This window comes from Lissotriton helveticus, chromosome 8 (genome assembly GCF_964261635.1).
Source record: "Lissotriton helveticus chromosome 8, aLisHel1.1, whole genome shotgun sequence".
NCBI classification, from domain to species: Eukaryota; Metazoa; Chordata; class Amphibia; order Caudata; family Salamandridae; genus Lissotriton; species Lissotriton helveticus.
The window spans coordinates 773112642-773138110 of NC_136069.1; the positions used below are offsets into that span (position 1 = coordinate 773112642).

Here is a 25469-nt window from a genome sequence, read left to right on the forward strand (position 1 = left end):
TCTTGCTGCTTTTTGACAAATGTTAGTACATTTGTGACTAGGATTTCTGCATCTGCATCACATTTGTTTCATACAGGAAAGGGTTTTTTCACTTAAATTAAGGTGCTTGCCCTCCCTATGTAGGATGTCTCAGGCATAGGCTTTCTGCATACCATTTGTACCCTGCAATTGGAATTATTAAGGAAAAATAAACAAGCTGAGATATTTGAAAGACAGGAGCACAGACAAATTCTGTGAGCAACTTTTATTTTCAATACCCTCGCCCAGTAGTACAGCTGATTTGAGGTGGGAGAAAGACACAGGCAGGAAGGGGTGGCATCACAAACGTTTCAAGAACCCTCTATTTACTTAACCTCACCCACCAAGTGCGACCGCAAAGGAGAGTTAGACAACCTTCAGGTGAAGACGTTTGACCGTTGTTTTGCCCCTTTAATATCTGCTTTACAGTTGATCGGTGCTAATTTTACAAAAAATGGAAAGACCAGCAGGAGCGAAAAGTCAACTGGGTTCCTCCTATTGTTAAAGGCTTCAAATCAAGAGCGGCGTGAGACGCTGTGATCCATCATGAAAAGGATGCCCACTCCTCACTGTTACTAGCTCTGTAGCTGTCACTCTCAGAATCAAGCGGTACAAAAGGGGGTGGCAATGGACGGTCTGGGGTGGCAGAGTGGGCTAAAGAACGGTGATGGATTAAACCCAGCTCTGTTGACTGGGTGTGAGTGTTTGATTGGTTCAGATTCTCCGTCCATCACCACCCCCTTTTGTACAGCTTTGTTCACCATAAGTTGGCAGGGTATGCTCAGACGTGAGTCCCTTGCTCACTTTGCCACTGGATTCAAGCAAGCTGGGCTGAAGACGGCTGAAATGCCAGAAACCGATCTTCGGATGCTTGTTTCCGGTCCAGGGAAGGCATGGCTTGGCAGTTCGGGCTGGATTGTTCCCATGAGGCACAGGGTCAGACTGATTTGCATATGGCCATGTCTGAACTGGGGTAGCAGAGTGGGCTAAAGAACGGTGATGGATTAAACCCAGATTTGTTGACTGGGTGTGAGTGTTTGATTGGTTCAGATGCTCCGTCCATCACCACCCCCTTTTGTACCACTCTCAGAATCAGGCATCAGCCTTAGTGGCCTCATGGCGTCATCCATTCTATCCTTCACTGGCAAAAAGGTAGGCCTCGTTCACAAGACACTCAGAAGAATTTAAATCACATTACAGGTTTCTCTACAAATGTTGTGGCTCATTTAGACTATAACGAGTGACCCATCTGTTTGGTGAATCCCTAGCTCATTCAGTAAACCCTGCCTGCTTGGCAGGATTGGTCTAACAAATGTGATTCCACCACATTGATACAGTTTAGTTTGTCAAGCTCACAATTTTTTTTTATTTTGAGAAACTAATTCCCAAAGGAGGAGGTTTTCCCAACACACTTCGGGTCACTGTTTGTTTTCATTCCCTAGATGTGCCATGCCTCACCTGGAGGAACCAGGTTGGAAAAATTAGTGGTTGTCATGAGGTTGATGGACTTCTGGGTGAAGGGCTTCTGGTTATGAAGCCAGCTGAAGGTCTACCATTAGAAACTGTAAGTTCCCTCACCTCTATTTTTGAGGGAACTGTCAAACTCTACCTTCCACCTAGATAGTTAAAATGGTATTCAGGAGGCATGGGGAAACATGGACCTTATTTTAGAATTTGGTGGATTTAATTCTCTTTAAAAAATGTGGCAAATCTTCCATCCGTTGTATTACAATATTACAAGAGTAATATAGCCTATGGAACTTACAATATGTTGGATGGGATAACCACTGTTTTGAGGAAGTATCCCTTCTACCAAACTCAAAACAAGGGGCCTCATAATGATGCCGGTCAGACCGAAATCCGCAGCCTTGCTGGTGTTGTTTGGACTGCCGCGGTCTCCTCAGAAGCGGTAAGACCGACCACAGCATTAGGATGCATGTTGAATGCAGACCAATCCGACCGATGGAAGACCACCCACTCTGAAAACTTTAATCTTACTGCTGGGATGGCGGTCAGAGAAAAACAGCAGTCATAGAACTGTCCTAATTACAATGTGCATTTCTGATGAGCTGACCATGCAGGCAGCCTCGAATCATCGGAAAGAAAGGATTTGGGGTGCATAATCATACAAATCCGCTTCTCCCCACAAGTCTCTGGCATGGACCCCCTACAACGCGCCTGCTGAATCCTGAAGACTTTGACCCTGTGGGCACTGGAATGCAGGTAAGTCCGTAGGTAGTATGCATCTCCTTTGACTGGACTGTGCACAGTTTGCCACACTCCAGCAATGAGGTACACGCAGCACAAGGCAGATCCCCATATATGTCATGCATGTGTGTACATATTGCATGTTTCCTGTGAGTTTGTACGCACTTTCAGCAACATATTAAGAGATATGTGCATCGCTGTAGATGAGACCGCTGAGGTAGGAGCAGTTGCATCGTAATACTGCGGTGAAACTTTCCCGGCATCAGTGGTTGGCATCGGATTGCGGCTGTAGCGGTCAAACGGTCAGTCCGACCGGCATCATAATGAGGCCCAAGGGGCCTCATTTATGAGAAATGACGCATCGCTGCGTGAAAGCAGCGATGAGTCACTTCTCAGTGCGCCCTCCTTGCGACATTCCTGATGCGTCATATTTAATGTATGACGCATCATGTCGCAAGGAGTTACAGATATGTCAGTATTTCTGACGTATCTGTAAGCGCAAAAGTGACGCATTGCTGGAGTGTGTCACAAAAGTGACGCAACTCCAGCAATGCGTCCTTTCACATGGGGCAAGCCCCATGTGAAAGGGCCTGCATCAGTCTTACGCCTGCTGTGAGGCAAGCGCAAGATTTTGACGCAACAGCGTCCTAAAAGTGACGCAGTGAAATCTAATAGATTTCACTGCGTCACTTCTACTAGGCTTTTTATGGGGGAACGCCCCCCCTGCATACATTATACCTGACGCAGGTATAATGTAGCGCAGGGGTTTACAAAGTGACGCATCTGCTTAGATGCGTCACTTTGTAAATAGTGCGCAACTGGAGGCATGTTTTACGCCGCCGATGCGCCACAAAAAGTGACGCATCGGAAGCGCAAAACTGACGCAAGGCCTCATAAATGAGGCCCAAGGTCTTTAAATATTACATAGTTTAAGTCTTACCCAAAGAATGGGCTCTGCCGGTGAGAATGCACATCTATCTCTGTGGAAAGTATCATTCAAATTTAACAACATGTTGCAAGTAAAAAGTAGAAAAAAATCTACAGATTAGGACTTTTCAGTCCTAATTCACCAGATCATTTTGTTAAGTGTTTAATCCAGTGGCACAATTGTCTTGAAAGCTTCACTAACTAAATACTATACTAGATCATTAAAACTCCAATTCTTTATAAGAATTGAAACTATAGAAAAAGTGTCTATTTCAAGATAGCCACCTCATTTACTATCTGTTCTACCAATCAGAATGGTGAACACATTTTGCATTTAGGATTGCTGGAGAGTGAGGCAGAGCATGCACGCCAGCGGTCGCCCCCAACCCTTTGCATTGCTTGCCTCAAAAACATAGTGAATAATGGAGGATAATTACTCAAACTATGTTCTGATGGGAGTAGTGCTCCGGGAAAGTGAGAATTGTGTTACATGAACCTCTGAAAGATTTCGTTTGATGCTCCATGGTGGATCAAAGTATACCCAGAGGAGGAACTGCCTTGCAAACCAATCAGAATTCCTGGGTGTTCTATTATAACAACAACAACAATATTTCACTGTGTTCATGCCTGTTAAAAAACTCAAGAAAATATAGGGGTGAGAACATCACCATGTAGTATTAATTTCAATATTAAACTGTGGCTGTCACGACTGTGTAAGTATGATTAGGTTACAGTTTCTAAAGGAAGAGCATTTTTTGTTTTGCATGTAACTTTGACGCTGGCATTTAACAAATCTTGAAAAAAAATTACAAATAAGGTTTATCCACCTGAGCTCCTTACTGGAAAGTTTTAGAGTGATCTGTCAATTGGGGGTCAATTAAAAGACAGGGCCCAAAAATATATTTTACCCATCTCACTTCCCATAAGATGTTTTGCGGGTGATGCAGAAAAAAGGCCTAACAGAAGTACACCAAAATTGGCAGAAAGTTAGAATTTCACTCATGAAGTATGCTTTTTTAACCCCTTCACTGCGGGGTGTTTTCCCCCCGCCGTGTGGGGGGGAGGGGGGATGCGCGCGGCGCCGCTGTGCTTGTGACGAGCTCAGTTCGTCATGAGACACAGTGGAGCTGCACTCATGACGAGCTGAGCTCGTCACAGCCACACCCGTTTTGGAACGTTCTGCACAGCGGGGAAATTATCCCCGCGTGCGAACGTTCCAACGGCTGTGACAAGCTCAGCTCGTCATGAGTGCAGCTCAACCGTGCCTCATGACGAGCTGAGCTCGTCATGAGCACTCAACGGGTTAAAAGAAATTTGGTGTAAATCTGTTTAACCATTTTTGAGACATTTGCTTTTAAATAGGTGCTTGGGTGGTCATGAAGGAGCTAAAAAAAAAGAGGTATTGCTGGATGGTTGATCCCACAGCGCTCCCGTAGAACTGTAAATTAGAAAAATTGAGTAATTTGAATGGTTGAGAGAGCCTTTTTTCCCTGCAAGTAGTTCTGGTCCTAGAGGGCTGGAACCAGTCCCATCAGTCCAAGTGATCTGAATGGCTGACCACAACCTGAAGAAAATGTTGTGACCGGCTTTACAGTACTCAGGGGTTTGATCCCCAGAGTACTGAAAACTAAAATAAAATGAAGGTGAAAACTAAAATGTAAGGGAGCAAGGTGCGGGTACCCTGACCCCCTGGCAATTTTGTAAGGGAACCAGAGGGACCCCCATGGGGCTAAAAATAAAAAAAATGTTTTTGTCACGGACACCACGTTACTCCAGCGAGGTTCTCCCACGGAAGCATGATATCAAAAGTCCACACAAGCTTCACTAATAGAAGCTTGCGCGATCTGGTGATACCATTGGGATGCCGCTTGGGTGGCAGTAATGCAGGAGTACTGTGGTATTGTAAAAAATGTTTAAAAATAAAATGTGGGTGGTGGATAAAGCTCCTCTGCATTCCACATTATTCTACATTAGTCAACAGTCTCCAATGCCTCCAAATCTTCAGCGAAGTTCTGGAAAGAAAAATTAACACTTTTAAACGTCCTTGCTACACAGAATCTGTCTATTGCACTATATTAGAACTATTTAACAGACCAGGTGTCTAGATATGCACTGGTGGATGGATAATTTATTATCAACAGAAGCTTTGGCCTTTCTCACAGATTTCCTTGGAACAGGCCGTAGATTTAAGGCAAAGCCTACTTTCAAACATACCTCTATGCCAAAAACTAAGACCGGGGAATACCTGGTCTTAGACTGGTGATGCGAGGAGAAATTATTATTTTCTCCTCATATTTTGCTTTTTTCATGTGTGCTGCAGCACAAATAGAAAGAGCAAATCGCCTTTCAAGATCGTTTATGTGTAGGAAGGTGTTCCTTTCTACACATAAACAAACCCACCTGCAGCGCAGGCACCCTGGCAACATGGCACATGGGTGCCTGCACTGGCGCTAGGCAGCTTTATTAGCACCAGCGCTAGGGGAAACACAGGAGTGCACTGTATTTTTGTAAATACGGCGCATCCTTCCAATAAAAAAAAATTCAGATTGTAGCGTTACCAATTTTGGAGTTACAACGCGCTCCGACATTGTGCTGTAAATATCCCCCCTAGAGGGTCATTACGATGTCCGGTGGAATCACTTCTGCCCCACACTTCATCGGTCATGGGATAGACTGACACCCGGTCGGCAGTCCCAAACGTCCCATTAGGATGCAACTGAACACTGTTCGGTCGCATTCCTATATTTTACTATGGGAGCATGCATTCCGGCTGTAAGCTGGCCGTAATGCATTCTCCAATAGTAAAATAGGAGGTGCGGTCTTTCCCTGCACCCCATTGCAGGCACCTCAAGGTGCCTGCCAAAGGTGCAGGGATCAACTGGGGGGCCCACCCCTCCTTCTCCAACTGGAGGCCGTGCACCCAAGGGGGCCTTGCTGGGGGGCCCCCGAAAACGCTTTCCGACATGGTGGGCATGGAAACCATGTCTGAACCATCATCGTAATCTCAAGGGTGGAAATATCCACCCTTGAGATTACTTGGCTGATTCCGAATGCCAAGGAAGCCAGCCGGAATGACCAGACGTTTTCCTTCCCGACCACCTCCATCGTAATGAGGCTATTGGAAAAGAAACCAAACGGCCTATTACGAGGTGGCGGCCAAGGCTCCGACCTACGAGCTGCATCGTAATTGGCCTCTAAGGAGAGTGGTAGAATTTGCCAGAAACAGCCCTCTAACTCTCTCCAATACGAGTATATGGTTTCAGATCAAATAACTTGTTCCAGTCACCAGTTAATTGACTTTGTGTTTTGCGAATGTGTCTATTGTGGCATCATTCGCACAGTTTCTGTTTAACTTGGTGGTAACTGCGTACTGGATAATACATTATTATTCTCCTGATTTGCTTATAAATATAAGAGTTCATTATACCTGTATCGGTAAGGGAGAAGTGTGCACATGCTAAATGCAGTACTTTGTCCTGAGAATGTGGGGGGCAAGCACGGAGGATATGTATGTTTACTGTCGAGGGTCACTGTCTGATTCCTGCTGTTGTTATTACAGGTTACATTCAGGCTTGCAGGGCGCTCATGGTTGCTGCTGTGTGCTTGAGCGGATTCGGGTCCATACTTGCACTGATTGGCATGAAGTGCTCGACCATCGGGGGCTCAGACAGAACAAAGGCCAAAATAACCTGCTCAGCTGGAGCCACGCTCGTTATTGGAGGTAAACATTGTCAGTAATAATTAAACAAATGCATATTTATTTTTGAGCCGCCTGTGGCCTCCTGTTATTTTTTTTTACATATTTATATAGCGCAAACTCGACCCGAAGGTATTGGAGTGCTTTACATGAGCACGGTATTTATATTACACATTCAGGCACGGGGAGATTAAGGGCCAGATACATCATGCAAAGAAATAGCGATTCCTTATTAGCGATTATTAAGGAATTGCAAATAAGGATTCGCTGTTAGCCATGCATGATGAGGATAGCAAAAAAATAAAGAATCGCAAAAAATCGCTAAATACAATAGCGATTCCATGTTAAGGAATCGCTATCACGAAAACCAAACATTCTCGCATTTTGCGATCCCGCTATTTGCGATATCGCAAATAGCGATTTCGCAAATAGCGATTTCGCAAATAGTGAGAATGTGAAAACTACAGAGTCGCATTGGGAGCAGGCTGATGACATCGCAACCAGGAAGTCAATCAGCCCATGCTGCCACCTGTGCACAGAGGAACAGAGAGGCAGAAGCTGAGTGCTGGGATAGAGAGCAGAAAAACAAAACTGGAGTTTGCTTACAGGTGGAGACAGCCAAAATGTCCCAAACAGCTACAGAGGAGGGTGCAGTGGCCAGGAAGAGAAAAATCAGGTTCAGTGAGAGTGAACTTGAGCACCTCATTGAGGAGGTGGCAAACAACCATGAGAAGCTATTTGGAAAGCTCTCCCTCAAATTACCAGAGGCTGAAAAAAGAAGGATACGGAACCGGATCAAAAACAAGGTCAATGCTGTGGGGGTCACACATCGCAGCATAGATGATTTAAAGAAACGCTGGTACGACCTGCGTAGCCGTGCCAAGGAGCGGATAGCGGAAAGGCTGAAGGAGGCGAAGGGGACCGGAGGAGGAAGCCCAACAGTCCCAGACAACACAGCCCAGGAGGACATGGTTGAGGGCACAATCGAGCCTGAAGCAGTGGTGGGAGTAACGCAGATGGATACATCCGGGGCGGCCAGTAGCACACAAGGTAAGATACATGGAAATCAACATATCAATGTACATACGGATAGTGCCCAATTTTAAACCAACCTGCAAACTCACATTAGAAATAGTCCAGTACACATTTTACATAAGAACACCAATGCATCATGGGACCTGTAGTCTGTAGAACCCAATTGCCTGTCAGAATCCAACATAGTAAGCCCAAATGCTACCAAAATGCAGTACAGTCATTGATGAGAGACAGTGAAAGCATAAATGTATTGATTTTTAATGTTGTTCAACTAATGCAACAACATAAAATAACATAGCACTGTTTCACATCACAGATGCAGCAGAAGTACACACTGATGACAGTGATAGTGGAGACAGCAAAAAGGTCATCCAAGAGGCTGCCGTGTCAAAACCTGTGACACCACCACCCAAATCCAAGGCACCAGCAAAACACTGGGCCACAGTTACACCACTGCAGCCAATGGAGTCAGAATAGGTACCAGTTACTGCTCCTGGGACAAGTCGTCCGAGTGCGAGCCACACAACTACACCGCAGGCACATGTCCGTCCAGGAACAAGACGCAGGCCAAGGACCCATACCTGGGCAAGGGAGGCAGGAACTCCCAATGAGTGGGGTGGTGTGGAGTCACAGATGGTGCGGGTGCAGCGCCTGCAAGCGAGGCATATGAGAGCCATCAACCTGCAGATGACGAAAATGAAAAAAACATATCAGTAATGGCCGAGAGTGTGAGGGAACTCACTGCTGCACTAGTGGAGGCAAACAGACAATCAAACAACACACTGCAGGAGGTGGCGCGTGTGATGCAGGAGGGATACACCACACAGAGGAGGAGGCATCACCAGTTCGTGACCTGCATGGGTGGCTATACCAGGTCCAACAACAAGATTTGCGCCAGCATGGCACAGCTGTCACGTCGGTCGGTGGAAATGCAGATTGATATGGGCCATTGTTGTGGGGATGTGTCCAAGGCACTTGGCCAAATTACCACTGCTGTTGAACTTATGCAGTCTAGCACTGGTGGTCAGGGCAATGTTACAGGGGAAGAGGGTAGTGAGACATCCAGCCTAAGCAGCATCACTGCGCCACTCACCACTGTCAGGAGGAGCAGTAGCTGTAGACAAACACCTCCCGCTGCATCCGGGAATGCTGATGCAGATGCAGGAGAAAGACATTTGGGTGTGAGAGGGAGGAGACGCTAAACATCATCAGAAGGGTGTAAATCATCATGGTGACGTAACCATGTCCAAGACATTCTTTGTGACTGCATTTCAAGTCCTTTGTGTGTCTCTTGTGTCCTTCAGTGCATGCAGTTAATGTGCTAATGGCCACCAGTTCTGTTCAATTTTACACCCCTACCGCCTGACGTGGTAATAAATACTTTAACTTCAAATGCAATTGAGTGTTGTGTGTCATCATTACATACTTTAGAAATAATGATGGGTGATGTCTGTAAGTTTTCTTTGCCCCTCCGCTGAACTCCCAAGATGTGCCCGGCGTGGGTGTGCTGGTGGCTGGTTGCCCTCTGTGTCGGATTCCTCAATGGGGATACCTCTCCTTGTTGCTATGTTGTGCAACATAGCTCATGCCGCAATTATCCTGCAGCATGTTTCCGGTTGGTACAGCATTGCTCCTCCAGTTTTATGCAGGATGCGGAAGCGACTCTTGAGCAATCCAAATGTCCGTTCTATTACATTACATGTCCTGATGTGGGCTGCATTGTACCTCTGTTGTTGTGGGCTGGCTGGGTTCAGGTATGGAGTCAAGATGTAATGCCTCACCGCGTATGCACTGTCACCTACAGAGTTACAAACAATAAAATAGTGTCAGGTATGCATTGCCATTACATAATTCAGTGATAAGTATTGTATTCAATTTACCTAGCAGGTGCCCATCGCCAAAATCACCCCTGAGCAGACGTGTGTGCAAGCCACTATGGCGGAAGATGTAGGAATCGTGAGTGCTCCCAGAGTATTGTGCTACAAGGTCGGTGATGATGTTTTTAGTATTGCACACAGCTTGGACATTTATTGAGTGATATGCTTTCCAGTTGCGGAAGATATACTCATTGACGGCAGGGGGACATATGGCTACGTGGGTACAATCTCTGCATCCGATCACGTGTGGAAACTGGGCAACTTGGTAGAAGTCCTGTTTTGTTTGGCTCAATTCCTGTTGGGTTGTGGGGAACGTGATGTGGTTGTTGATCAAAGACATCATGGCGGCCAGGAAGGAGTTAAAGAACCGCGAGAGGGAGCTCTGTGATACCCCTTCAGCTTCTGCCACTATATCCTGGAAGCTACCTGACGCAAGCAGGTGCAGGCAACATAGCACCTGGACATGAGTTGGAATTGCCTGGGTCCTACGTGTTTGGCGCTGCAATAGTGGGTCCAATTCATCTATTAAGTATAGAATCATTGCTGCATTCATCCTGTACTTGTCATATATTTGCTCACGAGTCTGTCCCAACAAAGTGATGCGCAGGCGGAGAATTCTCTCCTGGATTCTCCTTCTGGCCTGGCCTGCTGCAAGTATCCTCCTCCTCCTCGCAAAAATGTAGAGTCCTGCCATTGTGGGAGGCCACTATGGCCTCATGGGTCTGTTTAAATAGACCTCAGATGTATAGCAGGTGAGTGAACACTTTTTTTTTTACCACCTTATTGTGATTCCCTTTAAACTGCTATTGCCAAATAGCGATTTTTGCTATAATCGCTATTAGCGATTTTCTATGAATCTGGTTAGCGAATATTTAGCGGTTTCGCAAAATTGATATTGCGAAATCGCAATATATTTCACTGTATCCTTGGATTCTCGCTAATTACCATTCGCTACGGGGGTCAACCTGGATTCTGCAATTTATTTTGCGAATTCGCATATTTGATTTTGCGAATTCGCATTTTTGATTTTTTCGCTTCATGAACGGCTTTTCATTTATTAGCGATCGCAATAGCTAATTCGCACCTATTGCGATCTCTATTTTGGTTGATGTATCTGGCTGTAAGTGATTTGCCCAGAATCACAGGATATGGACGCAACACCGAGGTTCGAACCCTGGTTTTTAAGCACCAAAGTCGGCAGTCTAGCTGACGGATCACCTCCTCTCTCCTGTACTTGTGAATACCACAAACGCAAGGTCAAACTAAATTTGCCTATTTGTGGTGAACGTTGAGGTGAGTAATAACTTTGAGAGGTTGTTCATTCAAAAACCTGAGATTACACACAACTCTGTAGTGTACACAAGTTACCTCTTTTAGCTTGAATGTCTGTGCATTTTGACAATGTTGCCCTAATTAGGATCTCAGTGATAATTGTAGAGCAAAAAATGTACATTAATTTAAAGACCGGCCATTTTCCACCCCTCGCCCTTATGAAGATAGCTGCTATTGCCGGAAGTTGCAGTGGTCGTCGTACCGGTGAATCAAATGGCAATGTCGTGCATCTCCTGGCACTTTACAGAAATGTGTCAGGCACCTTTTTGTTGCTAGACCTAGCTTGCAGACTTTATAGCAGAAACAATGGTGGCAGTGCAGGCAGAGATGTTTTAAGGCATGGGCAAATTAGGCTCTGGCCCAGGGCCCCAGCCTTTCAGGGGGCCCCCTTTTAGAGCTAGCTCTTTTCTGCAGAGAGTCTTTTTCTGGTGACCTTGAGTGATGCTTCAATAGTTTGTTTTAAATACCATTTTTCTTTAATTCATTTTTAATGTGGGTGATGTGTGAAAGTCTATTGCAGACATTTTGCAGAGAAATGTTGTGTTTATGTTTCATGCAAAATCCATAAAAAATGGTTCTTTTAGATCAAAAGGACCTGAATTATGAGAAAAGGGTGGGTGTCACAGGTTTTTTGGAGTAATATTAGTGAGCTGCTGCTGTGTTACAATATTGAAAACACAAGGCACTATCCCTTAATATTAGATGAAAACACATTTCGAATTTGCACTAGTGTGCTTGTGCACGGTCAGTGACCTGACCAAAGGGGGCACAAAAAAGATGAAATTGGATCATAAATTCAAAGCTATTCCAAACAGGGGCCCTCAAAATAAGTTGGGCCCGGGTCCCCCAAATCCTTCAAATGTCCCTGTCTGCCATATGTAGTCATGGAGAGAGTTGTTATGATGTCTCCATAAGAGCGAGGCCTCAAGAAACGAATTAGGTTATTATGAGCTACTTTGGATTCCCCTGGCACTATCTTGTTTCTTCTCAGAGCTGCAGAACAACACCTCACTTGTCATGTGTTGCAGGGTCTGTCTTTGGGAATGACTGAGTCCTGAGCCAGACTGGACTTAAAGCCAGCTGCGCAACACGACAACCAGAGCAACTTATTCTGCACCGATCTAGCTGTGATTACAACAAGAAGCTGACTGCTCTGGACTTGTACGCACAGGCACAGTTAGCAAGCTTTGGATCTATGATTAGCCTCCAGTTCTTTGGTTATGTACCCCAAGGACCATACCACGATGCAAAGTAACTAATAATTGTGGGCTGCAAAACGTATGTGGTGGCCCCTTGGGGCACTATTGGACAGGCTGACATGAGTGGGAGATGGAGTGACAGAGGCAGCAGGCCTGCAGACAAGGCTCATTTCTGCCTTGAGCCATTTATGCACATTACTTTGTAGAAACAATGATCCTTGTTAGAAGGGGGATATTGATTGTTTACATTTTCTTTATTTGCATTTATTGTATAAAAGTTACTGTTTACATATGGGGTAAAGTACCATATACTTGTGGGCGTGTATCTGGTTGCGTTTGCATGTACATAGGTTTGTATGGAGACAAGACAGCTTAGGAACATATTCACAAGGAGCCATCGGCGAATTAACGGCACTTTAACGCAGCCAAAGCCGTGATAAATTTACCTCCCCATTAACAAGCTGGTGATAAAAGTCCACAGCACCAGTTTACCCTCGATAGCAGCCGCAAAAAACATAGCCACAGAGGATCCCTGCAACTATCGCTAATGAGATGCAGAGTAGGCGTCCCGTGCAAAAATCCACGACAACACGAGACCTCAACGTTCACAACAACCAGCCAGCTCGGCGATAAGAACACAAAACACACAATAAGGCGCATTAGCAGCAGGAAATTAACACATACTCTGACCTGGTGTAAAGTCGGACGGCAGCCTGCACCACAAAAGGGACCCCAGCAACAGATGCCATGGAGCAACTCATCATGCAGCCTGGACACCCAAGAGGGCCACAACACCCACCACCACCACCCCAGGACCCCAACCCCCAACTGGAACACCCCCCCCGACCATCACAGAGGCAGCACAGACAAAGACAGTGGCTCCCAGGAAACGCACTGTTACTGTCCACAACAGTCTGAAAGGGACAACCATCCTAGGCAACCTGACCATCATCACCTAACAGGCCTACAGCACCAACACAGTGGACAATCGACATCCCACCCCACACCAAGCTGCTGGCTGTGCTGCACCTGTTGTCCTCTGTCACACCTCAATTAACAACCGCCAGAGTCGGAGTAGTCTCACAGCCAGCCACATGCAAGTCCCCCACACCTGTCTGGACATCACCAGCACCCTGGCACCCCAGTACCCATACGTCCAAGACAATGCGCAGGAACCGCTGTTGACCAAGCAAGGACCATACACCATTGCAGGTTGCACGCATGTGTTGGGGGCAATCCACAGCACACATGCCCTAACTGCGCCCCTGGTGACAGAGCACACAATCACCACAACAGGAAGCACACGTCACACATCAAGGTGCAGGCAACATCAGAACACCTTGAGACCTACACCAATGTCGCCTCCAAATACACATCCATTGAGCATGATCCCTTCATTCTCCAACAGTGCATAAGCAACCTGCGTTCCCAGGATGGCACCAAGGGAAATGCACAGCCCCTTGGCAAGTTCCAAATTAACACCCCACTCACCTCAACTTCACAACCATGCAAACCACAACTCTGGCAATGCACACGTCACAAAATCGCAACCAACATGCACAACAACATGCCCACCCACCAGACACGACAGAACAACTTACAATGGTAACCTGGGCAAGCCATGAACATGAGCCATCAACGACATGGCACCTCAGCCACACAATAGCCGAATGTGGGGAGAGGTGGCAACCAGGCATGTGTGAAGGATGCAGTAGAACCATGATTGGGAAACCACACAATGCCAAGAGTGGCGGCGATGTGCTGGACAGACCGCAGTATCCAGAACACACCCATATCCACGGCGACATACACCTCTGCTGTATGGAGTGTAGTGTACAGTGGACACAACGATGTCACCCCAGCCATTGGGGCTCCGCTCGGAAATGTTGCCTGTTATGCCCCCCCGCAAGCATGAGAAGAGTGGGATGGCATGGTGTACGCCAGGCCAGCGTAGGGGTGTGAATAAAATGCATGTAGCCATGGGCGTGGTCCTTTCCGGAAAGCCCAAAACCTTTGCCAAAGCGGTGCCTCCCACCCCCACCACGAGGCCGCCGCCGTCCTCGTTAGCGGAGTTGCCTGTGATCCGGTGTGCCTCTCTTACCCCTGCCCGCTGGACCACAAACCCATCAGGCCCGCCCCTGCACAGCCAGGCCACACTGCTCACCTGCCGACACCGGCGTGTGTCAAGGAGGGCCCACCACGTGCCAGTGTAAGCTCCGAGGCCCACAACCCTGCCAGCCTTCCAGACCATCGCTGGCCCACATTACTCCTTCCTAATTCAGATACTCCACCGGTGTCCTCTGCGGCCCAGTAGGTCCCATATGTGAAACTGTGTCCTGGGTCCTGAATGGCAGTGACCCCAAATCCGGGCAAGCGGCCACAGCACCAGACCACCCAGATCAGTGAGGCATAGTTCCATATTGGCATCTTGCGACACGTGGTGCCATTAACCCTGTTCAACAACAGCCAGCGACACGTGCTGCCACTAACCCTGTTCAACGCCAGCCGGCATCATGTGCTGCCACAATCCCTGCTCAATGTCAGCCAGTGACCTGTGCTGCTACTAACCCTGTTCAACGCCAGCCGGCAACACGTCAATGAGGGACTAGGACTACCCTGCAGAAACAGTAGGTCTCACATCCAGCACCTAGTCGCAAATCACGAATGGCAGAGTCCACACCAGTGGTCGCACGGAGAGGAGTAAGAGGAAGATGCGGCTCAGTCCGGACGAAAGCCGGGTCACAGTCACGGAGGTGACCGAACACGTCGTGCCACTGAACCTGAACTACACAGGCCAGTGGGGCCACCAACTTATGCCAACAACAGTCAGTAAATGGCTGTGCTGACCGCTGCCTCCGGCCCACACTGCTCTCTGCCTAGGATGCGCTCGAGTAGGTCACAGATTTGGATCTGAACATCGAGTATGTAGAGGCAGATTACATATCATTGCACGCAAGGAGAGGCGTAAGAGGATGATGCGTTGCATCTTAGCGGAGAAAAAAGGAGCATTGTTACCGAGGTGATCGTACCCTACAGACAACTGCCCTGGTGTCACTAACTCTGTGCTGCACAAGCCAACAACAGGTGGCTGTGAGTCACTGCTGACCACTGCCTCCGGCCTACACTGTGGTCCAGTAGGTCACAGAGTCATGAGTTAGCAATGGCGGAGTTCATATTAGTGTACCGGCATCATTGCAGACTGCATCACCTCTCAGCCCTGGTGCCACTAAGTCTGTTGCCCGACATTCATGGACACTCACTGGTCGTACATTGGTGGCGTCTGAGTCTATGGACAAGGGGCTAGTTTTCATCCTCATGTAGCTGATGCTGAATTGGTGGTGAAAACTAGGCTTGCACTTCCCACCCCCCAATTTGCTGATTCCGGATAAAATCAAAACTTCCGCATCATGCCCTGGAGGACACCTTCCACTGCCCACTGCAACCCTCCATAACATACACCTCGGACATTGATGGGGACCCGCTCAGGTCGCATGGCCCATCTGACTGCACCGCAGGTCACCGCCCCGTGTCTGGGTGCCTGTTCCATCCGGGGCCACTAACTCTGTGCTGGTCTAGTCCGGGACCCCTTCTTCTGAGATATTGGATGGCCCCTGAAGCGTTGGCCTATGGGTCATTATTGCCATTTCTCTGTGGCCTTGTGCTGTACGCAGCCTATGGGCCCAAATGCGTCCCACCAGGGCTCACACTAAAGCGAGCCCAGACCGGCTTGGACGTCGCATCACCGCAGGAGGCACATGCTACCACTGCAAAGACCACCTCCAACCACCGTCTGCCAGAGTCGAAACGGTGGTCCTGACAGACTTACGGAGTTGCTCAGAACTGTCGTGGATGCCATCATCGGCCTAATACCCTGCTCAGCACTCCAGGTGCCAGTGACTCAGTGCACTGCAGGCCATTGTCCATTTCTGCTTGTGTTTTGTGCTGTGGAGCAGTTGTGCAGCTATGTCACCACAAACAGTGTGGGGGCCCTGAGACGCTGATGGGGAAGATGATGCAGGTCTAACACACCCCACTGCATCTGCATCAGGAATATATCGAAGGGACACAATCCAAAACTTTTTGTTCACATGAGCGCGCTCATCTTTAGTGTCCCAACCCCAGTGCACTGCGACTCACAGACACTTCTGTTTGCATGTTGGCTGTCCTCTGTACTTTCTCCGGCTCACTCCATATTGCTCAGCAGTTGACTCTGTTATGCATGTGTTTTCTGTTTCCGTTGCACTGGTGCCCAATGTTCAAGCGGTTGCTTGCACCAGACCTTCTGTGTTTAATGGCTTACACTCACCTCACACACATCCAGCACGGGCGTCACTGTACATGTGGCCCTGCCAATAAAGGGTCATATGCCCATAGCCAGTTCTTGTTCTATGCATGAGGGCCCTGGGCCCTACAACATTACATTGTGCTATGTACATCAGATTCAGACATGTCACGGCAGGCAGCGGGATGGAGCTTGGACATGTAGCGTTGTTGTCAGCCACTCAATTCGTAAGAGGCGTGGCAGGGCCGTCGTAGGCAAAGCCAACATGGGTGTGTGACTGCTATTCGAGCGCCCCTGGGCGTGGTTTTATACTGTGAGTTCTGTACTGTGAATGTGCATCTGCATGTGTCTCTATGGCACGGTGGGTTTCCTTAGTGGGGTGTGGGTGGGTCCTGAAGGGTGATAGACACCTACTTATGTGTCCTAGTTTGCATTCCATGGGTTAGGTCCCCACCAGCACCTGTTGAGCCACCTCCTTTTGGCGTGCTGACACATAGCATTGGGGTGCCATGTGTGGGTGGGTGAAGTGTCGTGAGCCAACTGTGCTTGCGGATGCTTTCTGCTCTGTGGTCTGTTGCAGGCTCGGTGTTTACCTCTGAGTAGCTTGGCTTGTGATGGGGGGTTGCGTTGGATATCCATGGGCTGTTGTAGGGTGTCGGTGTCGACGGTGTGGTGGTCCTCTCTGGCATCACAGATGTATTGTATTCTGTGCTCTCCTGAGGGTGTTGCGTGCCCCTCTGCGATGTGAAGGGGAGATGCATGTTGACATTGTGTTGACATGTATGTTGGCGCATTGTGCTGGTGTGCATGCAGACTGTATGGCAATGTACATTGTGACTGTTTGGGGGTGCTGGATTCTTCTGCGGGACAGTGTACATTTGGACTACATGACGGATGTGAGGTCATATGCGTACATTTCCATTTCACAGTTTCCGGCTCTGTCAGATGTAGTGGGCATGTTTCTGTTCATGTGCGGAGCCAAGTTGTCCTCTGTTCTGCAGTGTCAGCTATGCACATTGTACCACGTTGTCGTCAATGTGGGTGTGCTGTTCTTGCTAAGTGTGTATGTTGCAGTGTGCCAAGGGGATCTGGGACATGACCCTGGGTGATTGTGGGTATGCAGTGTGCTACACCTCGTTGTGCATGTATGCCATTGTGCCCATCTCCCCCACCCCCCCAGTCCTTGTTCGTTGCACTCCCTGCTGATTTTGTGTCAGGTCCTGTGAGCTGTGTCTGTGCTCCCTACTCCTTGCACCGTCTCACACTGATGACTGTGGTCTGGGTTTCCTCCAGCTCCTCCTGTCGCACTGGACAGCCACCTCCTGTCACCGCTGATGCCTTCCTGTTGGCAGCGGTTTTGTGCCTGGTTTATGTTGTCACGTCATGCCGGTGCCTCTTGGCCTCGTTGATTGGCCTCCTCGGCACTCCGACTGCATTCCAAGTGGTCTGGTAGTGGGTCAGTTGCTGGTAGTGTTCTGTTACCTCCATGACGCTGGTCTTGTTTTCCTGCAGTCTGCACCCCGTCTTCCTCTCCCTCTTCTCCTCGGCCTTCTCCGATGCGTTGTTTCTTGCTGGCAGTCTGTGAGGGTTGTGGGATTGGAGTTGGCCTCTGCGCTGGGTCAGCGTGCATCATTGTTGCTGAGTGCTTTGGCTTGTTTCCGGTGTGCTTTTTCTGTGGTTTTGGGATTTGCAGGCCTATGGCTGGTTTTCGCTACTTTTTGTACAGCAGTTGGCCTCATTGCATGTTTTTGGGCGTTCGCGCATCGCATTTTTGCGGTGCCTTGTTGATTTTCACACCGACATTTGACGTGGTATCTGGTGTCTATCGCATGCTACCGCCGCATTGTGAATTCCACGTTGACCCCGGGTTATTTTCCCGCGATAGGATGCGATGTTGAAAGTTGCGTTACGCTCCTCTTGTGGTAGTTATCACACGTTCATGTGAACATACCCCTTAGTCACTTGTAACTGGGTTAAGGGAGTTCATCAATATTCAAGCAATGTATAGTGATCATAGTACAATTTGTCTGTCCGACAGGTATAATAACATTTGTCTCTAGCGCCCGAAGTATACTATGTCCCAATAGACTTGTGTGCCCATTTGTCTATTTTAACTTGTATTCAGACCCATGGCCTACATTAAATAAAACAGTATAATGCGTGTTTAACATTAATTTAACAAAACAACAACATTCCATCACACCAAGATCGCCCTAAGCTGTCATATATGGCTGTGCCCTTAAAGTAGTTATTTTCATATCTCGCGTCCCTTCCTCTCAAGACTGGATAATGTGTAGTTTGGTATCGTTCAAGCCCCTATGTGTATCATCCCTACCCCTTCTTATACAACATGTGTATTAGAGTACTGTGGCTAGCACTTGAGTTGTAGTCCAATTAGGGGCCTGTATCGGACCCCAAACTATTGCCATTTTGTGAGTTATTGTCTTTGATTTCTTAATCTTCCTGTTACAGTTCTACCAGCATCACGTCCCAGTATTGGGTAATGGGATATTTGCGCAGGCCAGCTATCTCATTCCTATGCAGGGCCGTGCTTTCTGCCTGTGCCCATACTGTTAGTGCATTTTTCCAATTGTTGAGGACGGGGTTTCTGCTTTTAGATCGTTTAGTAATTAATCTTTTGGCGATCATAAGGCCTGGATTCGTGACCCTGTGCTGCTTGGTTCTGGGGAAGGAGCCTAGTATACACTCCTCCCATGTATGTAATTGGGGCCTGCCAGTGTAGGTTGCTAGTGCCGCTGTTACTCCCTGCCACTATATTTGCAGGGAGGGGCAGTACCACATCATATGTAGAAAGATCGCGCCCACCTGTAAGTAGCGAGGGCATGCAGAATTGGTTAATTCGAAGTACAAGTTCAACTTGTCTGGAGACAGATGTGCCCTGTGTGTAATGTACGTTTTTATGAGTCTAAATGTGGTGGTTTTTGGTATTTGCGTGGGGCTAGCCAGGATCGTGTCCCATTCATGATCCATCCATAGATTTCCCATGTCCTACTCCCATCATGTACGCGAGGCTGCCATGGGTTGTGTAGTGTGAGTTAGAAGTGCCTCTGTCAGCTAATGCACTATATGGGACCCATTGCCCATTACATGTAGGTATTGGATCAGGAGATGCATCTCTGGTTCAGTGTTGATGTCTCCCCAAGCCGATATGAGTGATCGTGTAATCGAGTTGTATAACAGAAACTGACCTGCCGGCAAGTCATTCTCGTCAGACAATATGTCTAAAGGAATCAAGGTAACGTCGGTGTATAGGTCACCAATCGTGTGTATCTCGGCAGCATGTCAGTGTGTAAGTGCACTATTATGAGTGCCCGTTTTGTTTCTCGGAGTCCCCAGGAGTTGCAACACTGGAGCATAAGGGGTTGTGCTCCTAATGAGGTAGATGATTCAGAAAAGGGGGTGATGAACAGAGTGTCTGAATTAAGCAGACCACTCTTACCCAGTCCAAAGATCAGGGCTTGATCCAGCACCGTTTTTTAGCTCACTGCACCATCCCAGCTCAGAACCTGGCTACATGCAAATTAGTCTGTTCCTGTCCCAGTGCATGATGGGAACAGGGCAAACCAAACTACCAAGCCAATTCTTATACTGGGAAGGAAACAAGCTTCCGGGGACCGGTTTCTGGCATTACAGCCGTCGTCGGCCCGGCTTGCTTGAATCCTGATGGTGCAATGAGCAAGGGACTCACATCTGAGTATACCCTTCCACGCTTATGGTGGACAAAATGATTCAGAAAAGGGGGTGGTGATGAACAGAGTGTCTGAATTAAGCAGACCACTCTTACCCAGTCCAAAGATCAGGGCTTGATCCAGCACCGTTTTTTAGCTCACTGCACCATCCCAGCTCAGAACCTGGCTACATGCAAATTAGTCTGTTCCTGTCCCAGTGCATGATGGGAACAGGGCAAACCAAACTACCAAGCCAATTCTTATACTGGGAAGGAAACAAGCTTCCGGGGACCGGTTTCTGGCATTACAGCCGTCGTCGGCCCGGCTTGCTTGAATCCTGATGGTGCAATGAGCAAGGGACTCACATCTGAGTATACCCTTCCACGCTTATGGTGGACAAAATGATTCAGAAAAGGGGGTGGTGATGAACAGAGTGTCTGAATTAAGCAGACCACTCTTACCCAGTCCAAAGATCAGGGCTTGATCCAGCACCGTTTTTTAGCTCACTGCACCATCCCAGCTCAGAACCTGGCTACATGCAAATTAGTCTGTTCCTGTCCCAGTGCATGATGGGAACAGGGCAAACCAAACTACCAAGCCAATTCTTATACTGGGAAGGAAACAAGCTTCCGGGGACCGGTTTCTGGCATTACAGCCGTCGTCGGCCCGGCTTGCTTGAATCCTGATGGTGCAATGAGCAAGGGACTCACATCTGAGTATACCCTTCCACGCTTATGGTGGACAAAATGATTCAGAAAAGGGGGTGGTGATGAACAGAGTGTCTGAATTAAGCAGACCACTCTTACCCAGTCCAAAGATCAGGGCTTGATCCAGCACCGTTTTTTAGCTCATGAGGTAGAGGCAGCATTTGTAGCAATAATAGGCTAGAGCTAGGCATGTCGGCGATGGACTGGGGTCGGACTATTGGATGAAACAAGTGGTAAATCTGGGATTGCGCCCACTGTGTGATGAAGCTGCATAATTTAAGTTATTCCCCGTGAACCATTTCGTCACCCACTGCAGCTGCTCAGCCAAATAATATAGTTCCATATTGGGGGCCACTAGCCCTCCCCTGCATGGTGGTGCGTATAATTTCCATAATGCTATTCTGTGGTGGCCTGAGTTCCAGATGAAGCTTCGGAGCAATTGCTCCAGCTCTCGGAATGTTTTAGTGGGAACATAAATGGGGAAATTGGAGAAATAATACAATAGCTTTGTCAGCATTCCCATTTTGGTCGGGGAGATTCTGCCCATCACGTTTAGCGGCAGTGTTTTCCAGAACTTGACATGTGACCTGATGGCAGATATAGCTCTAGTCTAATTTCCCTCCAGGATGTCAGTGGGTTCTCAGTAGACAATGATGCCTAGGTATCTAAAAGTGGATGGCTGCCAGCTGAGGAGAGAATTATTTATTAGCAGATTTGGGTTCCCGTCCCTGAAAGGGTATAAGAATGACTTGGCCCAGTTCACCTTGAGGCCTGACATCATCTTGAATTTCTCTAGTGTTTCCGCGGTGGTGTTAAGTATGTTGTGTAAATCCCTACGGTACAGCAGGAGATCGTCTGCATAGAGCAAAATCACATGTAGTCCATTACCCAGCCAGATGCCCCTGTTCTAGTGAGAAAAGAAGTGGAGACAGGGGGCAGCCCTGTCTGGTTAGAAGGGGGACATTGATGAGTGTGAACATTGATCTTCCCTACTGTCGGGGGCTATTGATGTTCTTTATAGCTTGGGCTATTGATGCTTGCAGGAGTCTTAATCCATTGATGCACATTAGTGCACAAAACCATCAGTGCTCATTATGGTTTGGACCATTGATACATGTGCTGTCCAGGACCACTGAAGCTTGGTATATGACACACTTGCACTTTCACTCACAAACTAATCACCAAGGCAGTCATAGTCACTGCGGGAAAATAAATATCTAGATTCTGGGTAGCTGAGGAAATCTTAGATGTCAGTCCATATGTAGAAAGTAAATACAGGTTGCCTACACAATTGCAATTGGAGAGGGGTCTTCAGTGAGGCACTGATGATTCCTTTGTCTCCCTGTCAAATGCACCATCATTTAGAACCTGTCATCTTCACCATCTTTTAATAAGGCCTGACAGTTGAGGTGGGGCCATTCTCTTGCCTCTGTAAATCTTTGGCTGTCTCAATAGGCTGCAGAGGTTAAATGCATAAGCAGGTGGGTCTTAAGACCAATTACTTTTGCATAATATAGCATTGCATCTTCTGCCCGGTTGCAGGTTTCTTTTTAATCCCCCTAATACTCACAACGTCCTTGTTTAACAACAAAGAGGTGCGTCTGGGGACCCTCCAATTACATCAAGACCAAAGATATTTGTTATCCTGGAATATTGCAGAAGTCCATTCTAAGTTACACATGAAGACTAGCTAACCTTCATAAAGGATTTTGACGTAATATGACTTCAAGAGACAGGGGCCATGTTCCTTGATTGCTCCAGGCGCACCTTCTAAAATGTGTGCCCGGGGCAATCAAGGAAAGTGCACTGTGTTAGGTTGAATGCGCTGCCCCCAAGGCAGCAGTGACCTGGGGCAGCACATTCATGTGAAAAACAGAGCAGCTGCTTTGAAGCCGCTCTGTGTTTTCACAGTGCAGGTGGCAATTCACCTGCACTTTTAAAGGGGATTAGAGATCCTGTTGCAGGTGGGTGTAGTGAGTGACATCACCCACCTGCAAGGGGATGTCTGAGGGTCTAGGCACCCCCTTTTTCCCCTACCAGAGGGCTGTAATCAGGGGGTGCACTGACAGTGTGCCACCTTTTAGGTGGCGCACTGTCAGTGCTGTTAACCCCTTCGCTGCGGGGGTTAATCCCCCGCTGTGCTGGGGGGGAGGGGGGCGCGCACAGCGCCCGCATGCTCATGACGAGCTGAGCTCGTCATGAGGCACGGCGCTCCTGTGCTCATGGCGAGCTCAGCTCGTCACAGGTGCATTACCTGCTGTGGAACGCTCAGCACAGCAGGTGAATTATCCCCGCATGCGAGCGTTCCACGGCTCATGACGAGCTGAGCTCGTCATGAGCACCGGAGCGCCGTGGCTCATGACGAGCTCAGCTCGTCATGAGCATGGGAGGGGTTAATTAGATCGTCTTTGCCCCCACATCTGTAATAGGTGCGGAGGCAGAGGCAAAGGGATTCCCTCATTTGCATGGGGCCACACCCCCATGCAAATGAGGGAACGCCCTCTTGAGGAAGCGTTGGCGATGTATGTGTGCCGGTGCTTTTAGTATTGCAGAAGGTGACGCACAAGCGTCTGCGGCCCCTCCTGTAATACCAAAGTAGCCCGGGTGCGTACATTGGGCACAAACGCCCATAGCGCCTCGGGGGCACTTCTATAATATGGCTCCAGGCATACAGAAAATGTTTGTGTGGATGGGTACCAATCACACTGTAGTCCTGCAATTCCGTTCTTCTGGTAGAGCAACGGGGGCCTAGCTGCCATTATTTCTCTCAGTCTTTAAGACCTTTGCGCTACCCTTTGCATCAATTATTGTTATTGCCTGTCTGTCATAGCGGTTACGGATTTACTGATCATAATATTTTCCATTATCATTGCAGTGTTGATATATTAGATGAATTAATTTCAAATCTGTTTATCAATAACCGATTGTATTTTAAGATCTGGGCAACAGTATTTGGGATGGAGGATACTGAGGGGCAGGAGATCACTCACTTCAAGAATACTCCTTATACAGATGCGCCTAATAAGTTCCTCCTTATAATTGAGTTGACGTTTGCAAAGGACATTGATGAGGCAACTTTTAATGAACACCCAACTTTCACCGCAGAGGGCAAATGCACCATTATTGATTTCATATTGTTGTCAAAAGAGTTTAGTTTTTAATAGCCAAGTTTAATATAATACCAAACTGTATTAGTAAGCATACTCCCCTGGCATTCTCTTTGAATTTAGTATCATCAATAAGGAGTGAAACTACGGATTTGGGTGCGATTATTTTCTCAGTAAATCCGGGTTCAGGAATGAAATGGGATACAGTGTATGCGACTAAATTCACTAACAATCGGCATATTAAAAATACAGAATTAGTAAACAAGTGTTTGTCCACTAATGTCCCGGCTGGCACTATAATAAACAGTTTTGCCATCCTATGCCATTCTATTTCCCAATGTTTAACTTTAAAGACTAGGGCAAATAAACCCTTTCATCATCGGTGGTTTACTGCAGCCTTTCCTGACCGCATAAACAATTTATGATAGCTGTAAATAGCTTTCCGAGAAACAAGGAGTGAGTTACAGTTCGTAAGACCTATAAGGCCCTGTTGAATCCCGGAAAGCTGAACTTAAAAAAAACAGCTTGGGCCGACTTAGCAGCAGTAGGGAGTGACAAGGAATCTAGTGGCATATTATCAAGGGGGTTTATCTCCGCTTTTTTGGCTTTAAAAGCCAAGAAAGCAGAGATAAAATTATCTCCCTATTACCTAGCTGTCGCTGTAGGAGATAGCGACCATCTTGGGCCCCGCTTTGCATGTCAGTGATATTTATCACTAATGACATGCAAAGTGGGCGTGCCAAGATGTTAGCGACTGGAAACAGTCGCTAACATCACTATCTCATTTTACCAACTTTTGGAGATATTCGCGCTAAGCGTGAATACCTCCAAAAGCTAACACCTGCCCCAGAGCAGTTCTTAGCCATGTTATCCAATGGTAGGTGGATAACATGGCTAAGAGCATTAGCTCGGTAATGCATGAATATCGCTGACTTTTCAGCGATATTCATGCATTTCGGCCGATTTTTATCGCTTAGGAGATATACCTTGATAATAGCAAGGTTCCTAAGCGATAAAAATCGCCGCAGGTCGGCGATAAAAATATCGCCGCTAAACCAACATAGCGATAATTATCGCTAGTTGTTGGTCTAGACTTTTCTGGGAAGCGGTGAACCGTCCCATATTTGCTGAAAGGCCGATTGCCTAATTACTGCTGACACATGGGTTACCTATTTTTCCAAGGTGTTTAAACTTGACAGTAATCTTCCAAGTGATTCAGGATGTGGGGTTAATTTAACATTGGAAAGTGAGGTTGCAATTTAGTTAAGCATTTCTATAGGGTAAATGAAGTAGCATAAACTATTGATAAGAGATGTGGCTCTGGGCCAGGACGGTGTCCCTGTGTCTATTTTTAAAGAAAAGATTGGTCTCTGGGTGCCTTTGCTCACTAA

At 47.5% G+C, this 25469-nt stretch overlaps 1 protein-coding gene across 1 annotated transcript in view; it reads left to right on the forward strand.

Annotated features, from left to right (window-relative positions):
- CLDN10 (claudin 10) overlaps window positions 1-25469 on the forward strand; it is a 524049-nt gene that overhangs the window by 391836 nt on the left and 106744 nt on the right. Inside the window, exon 2 of the mRNA XM_078656067.1 lies at window positions 6713-6874. Within this exon, the coding sequence (XP_078512193.1) occupies window positions 6713-6874 (162 nt within the window). The remainder of the gene's footprint in view (window positions 1-6712; window positions 6875-25469) is intronic.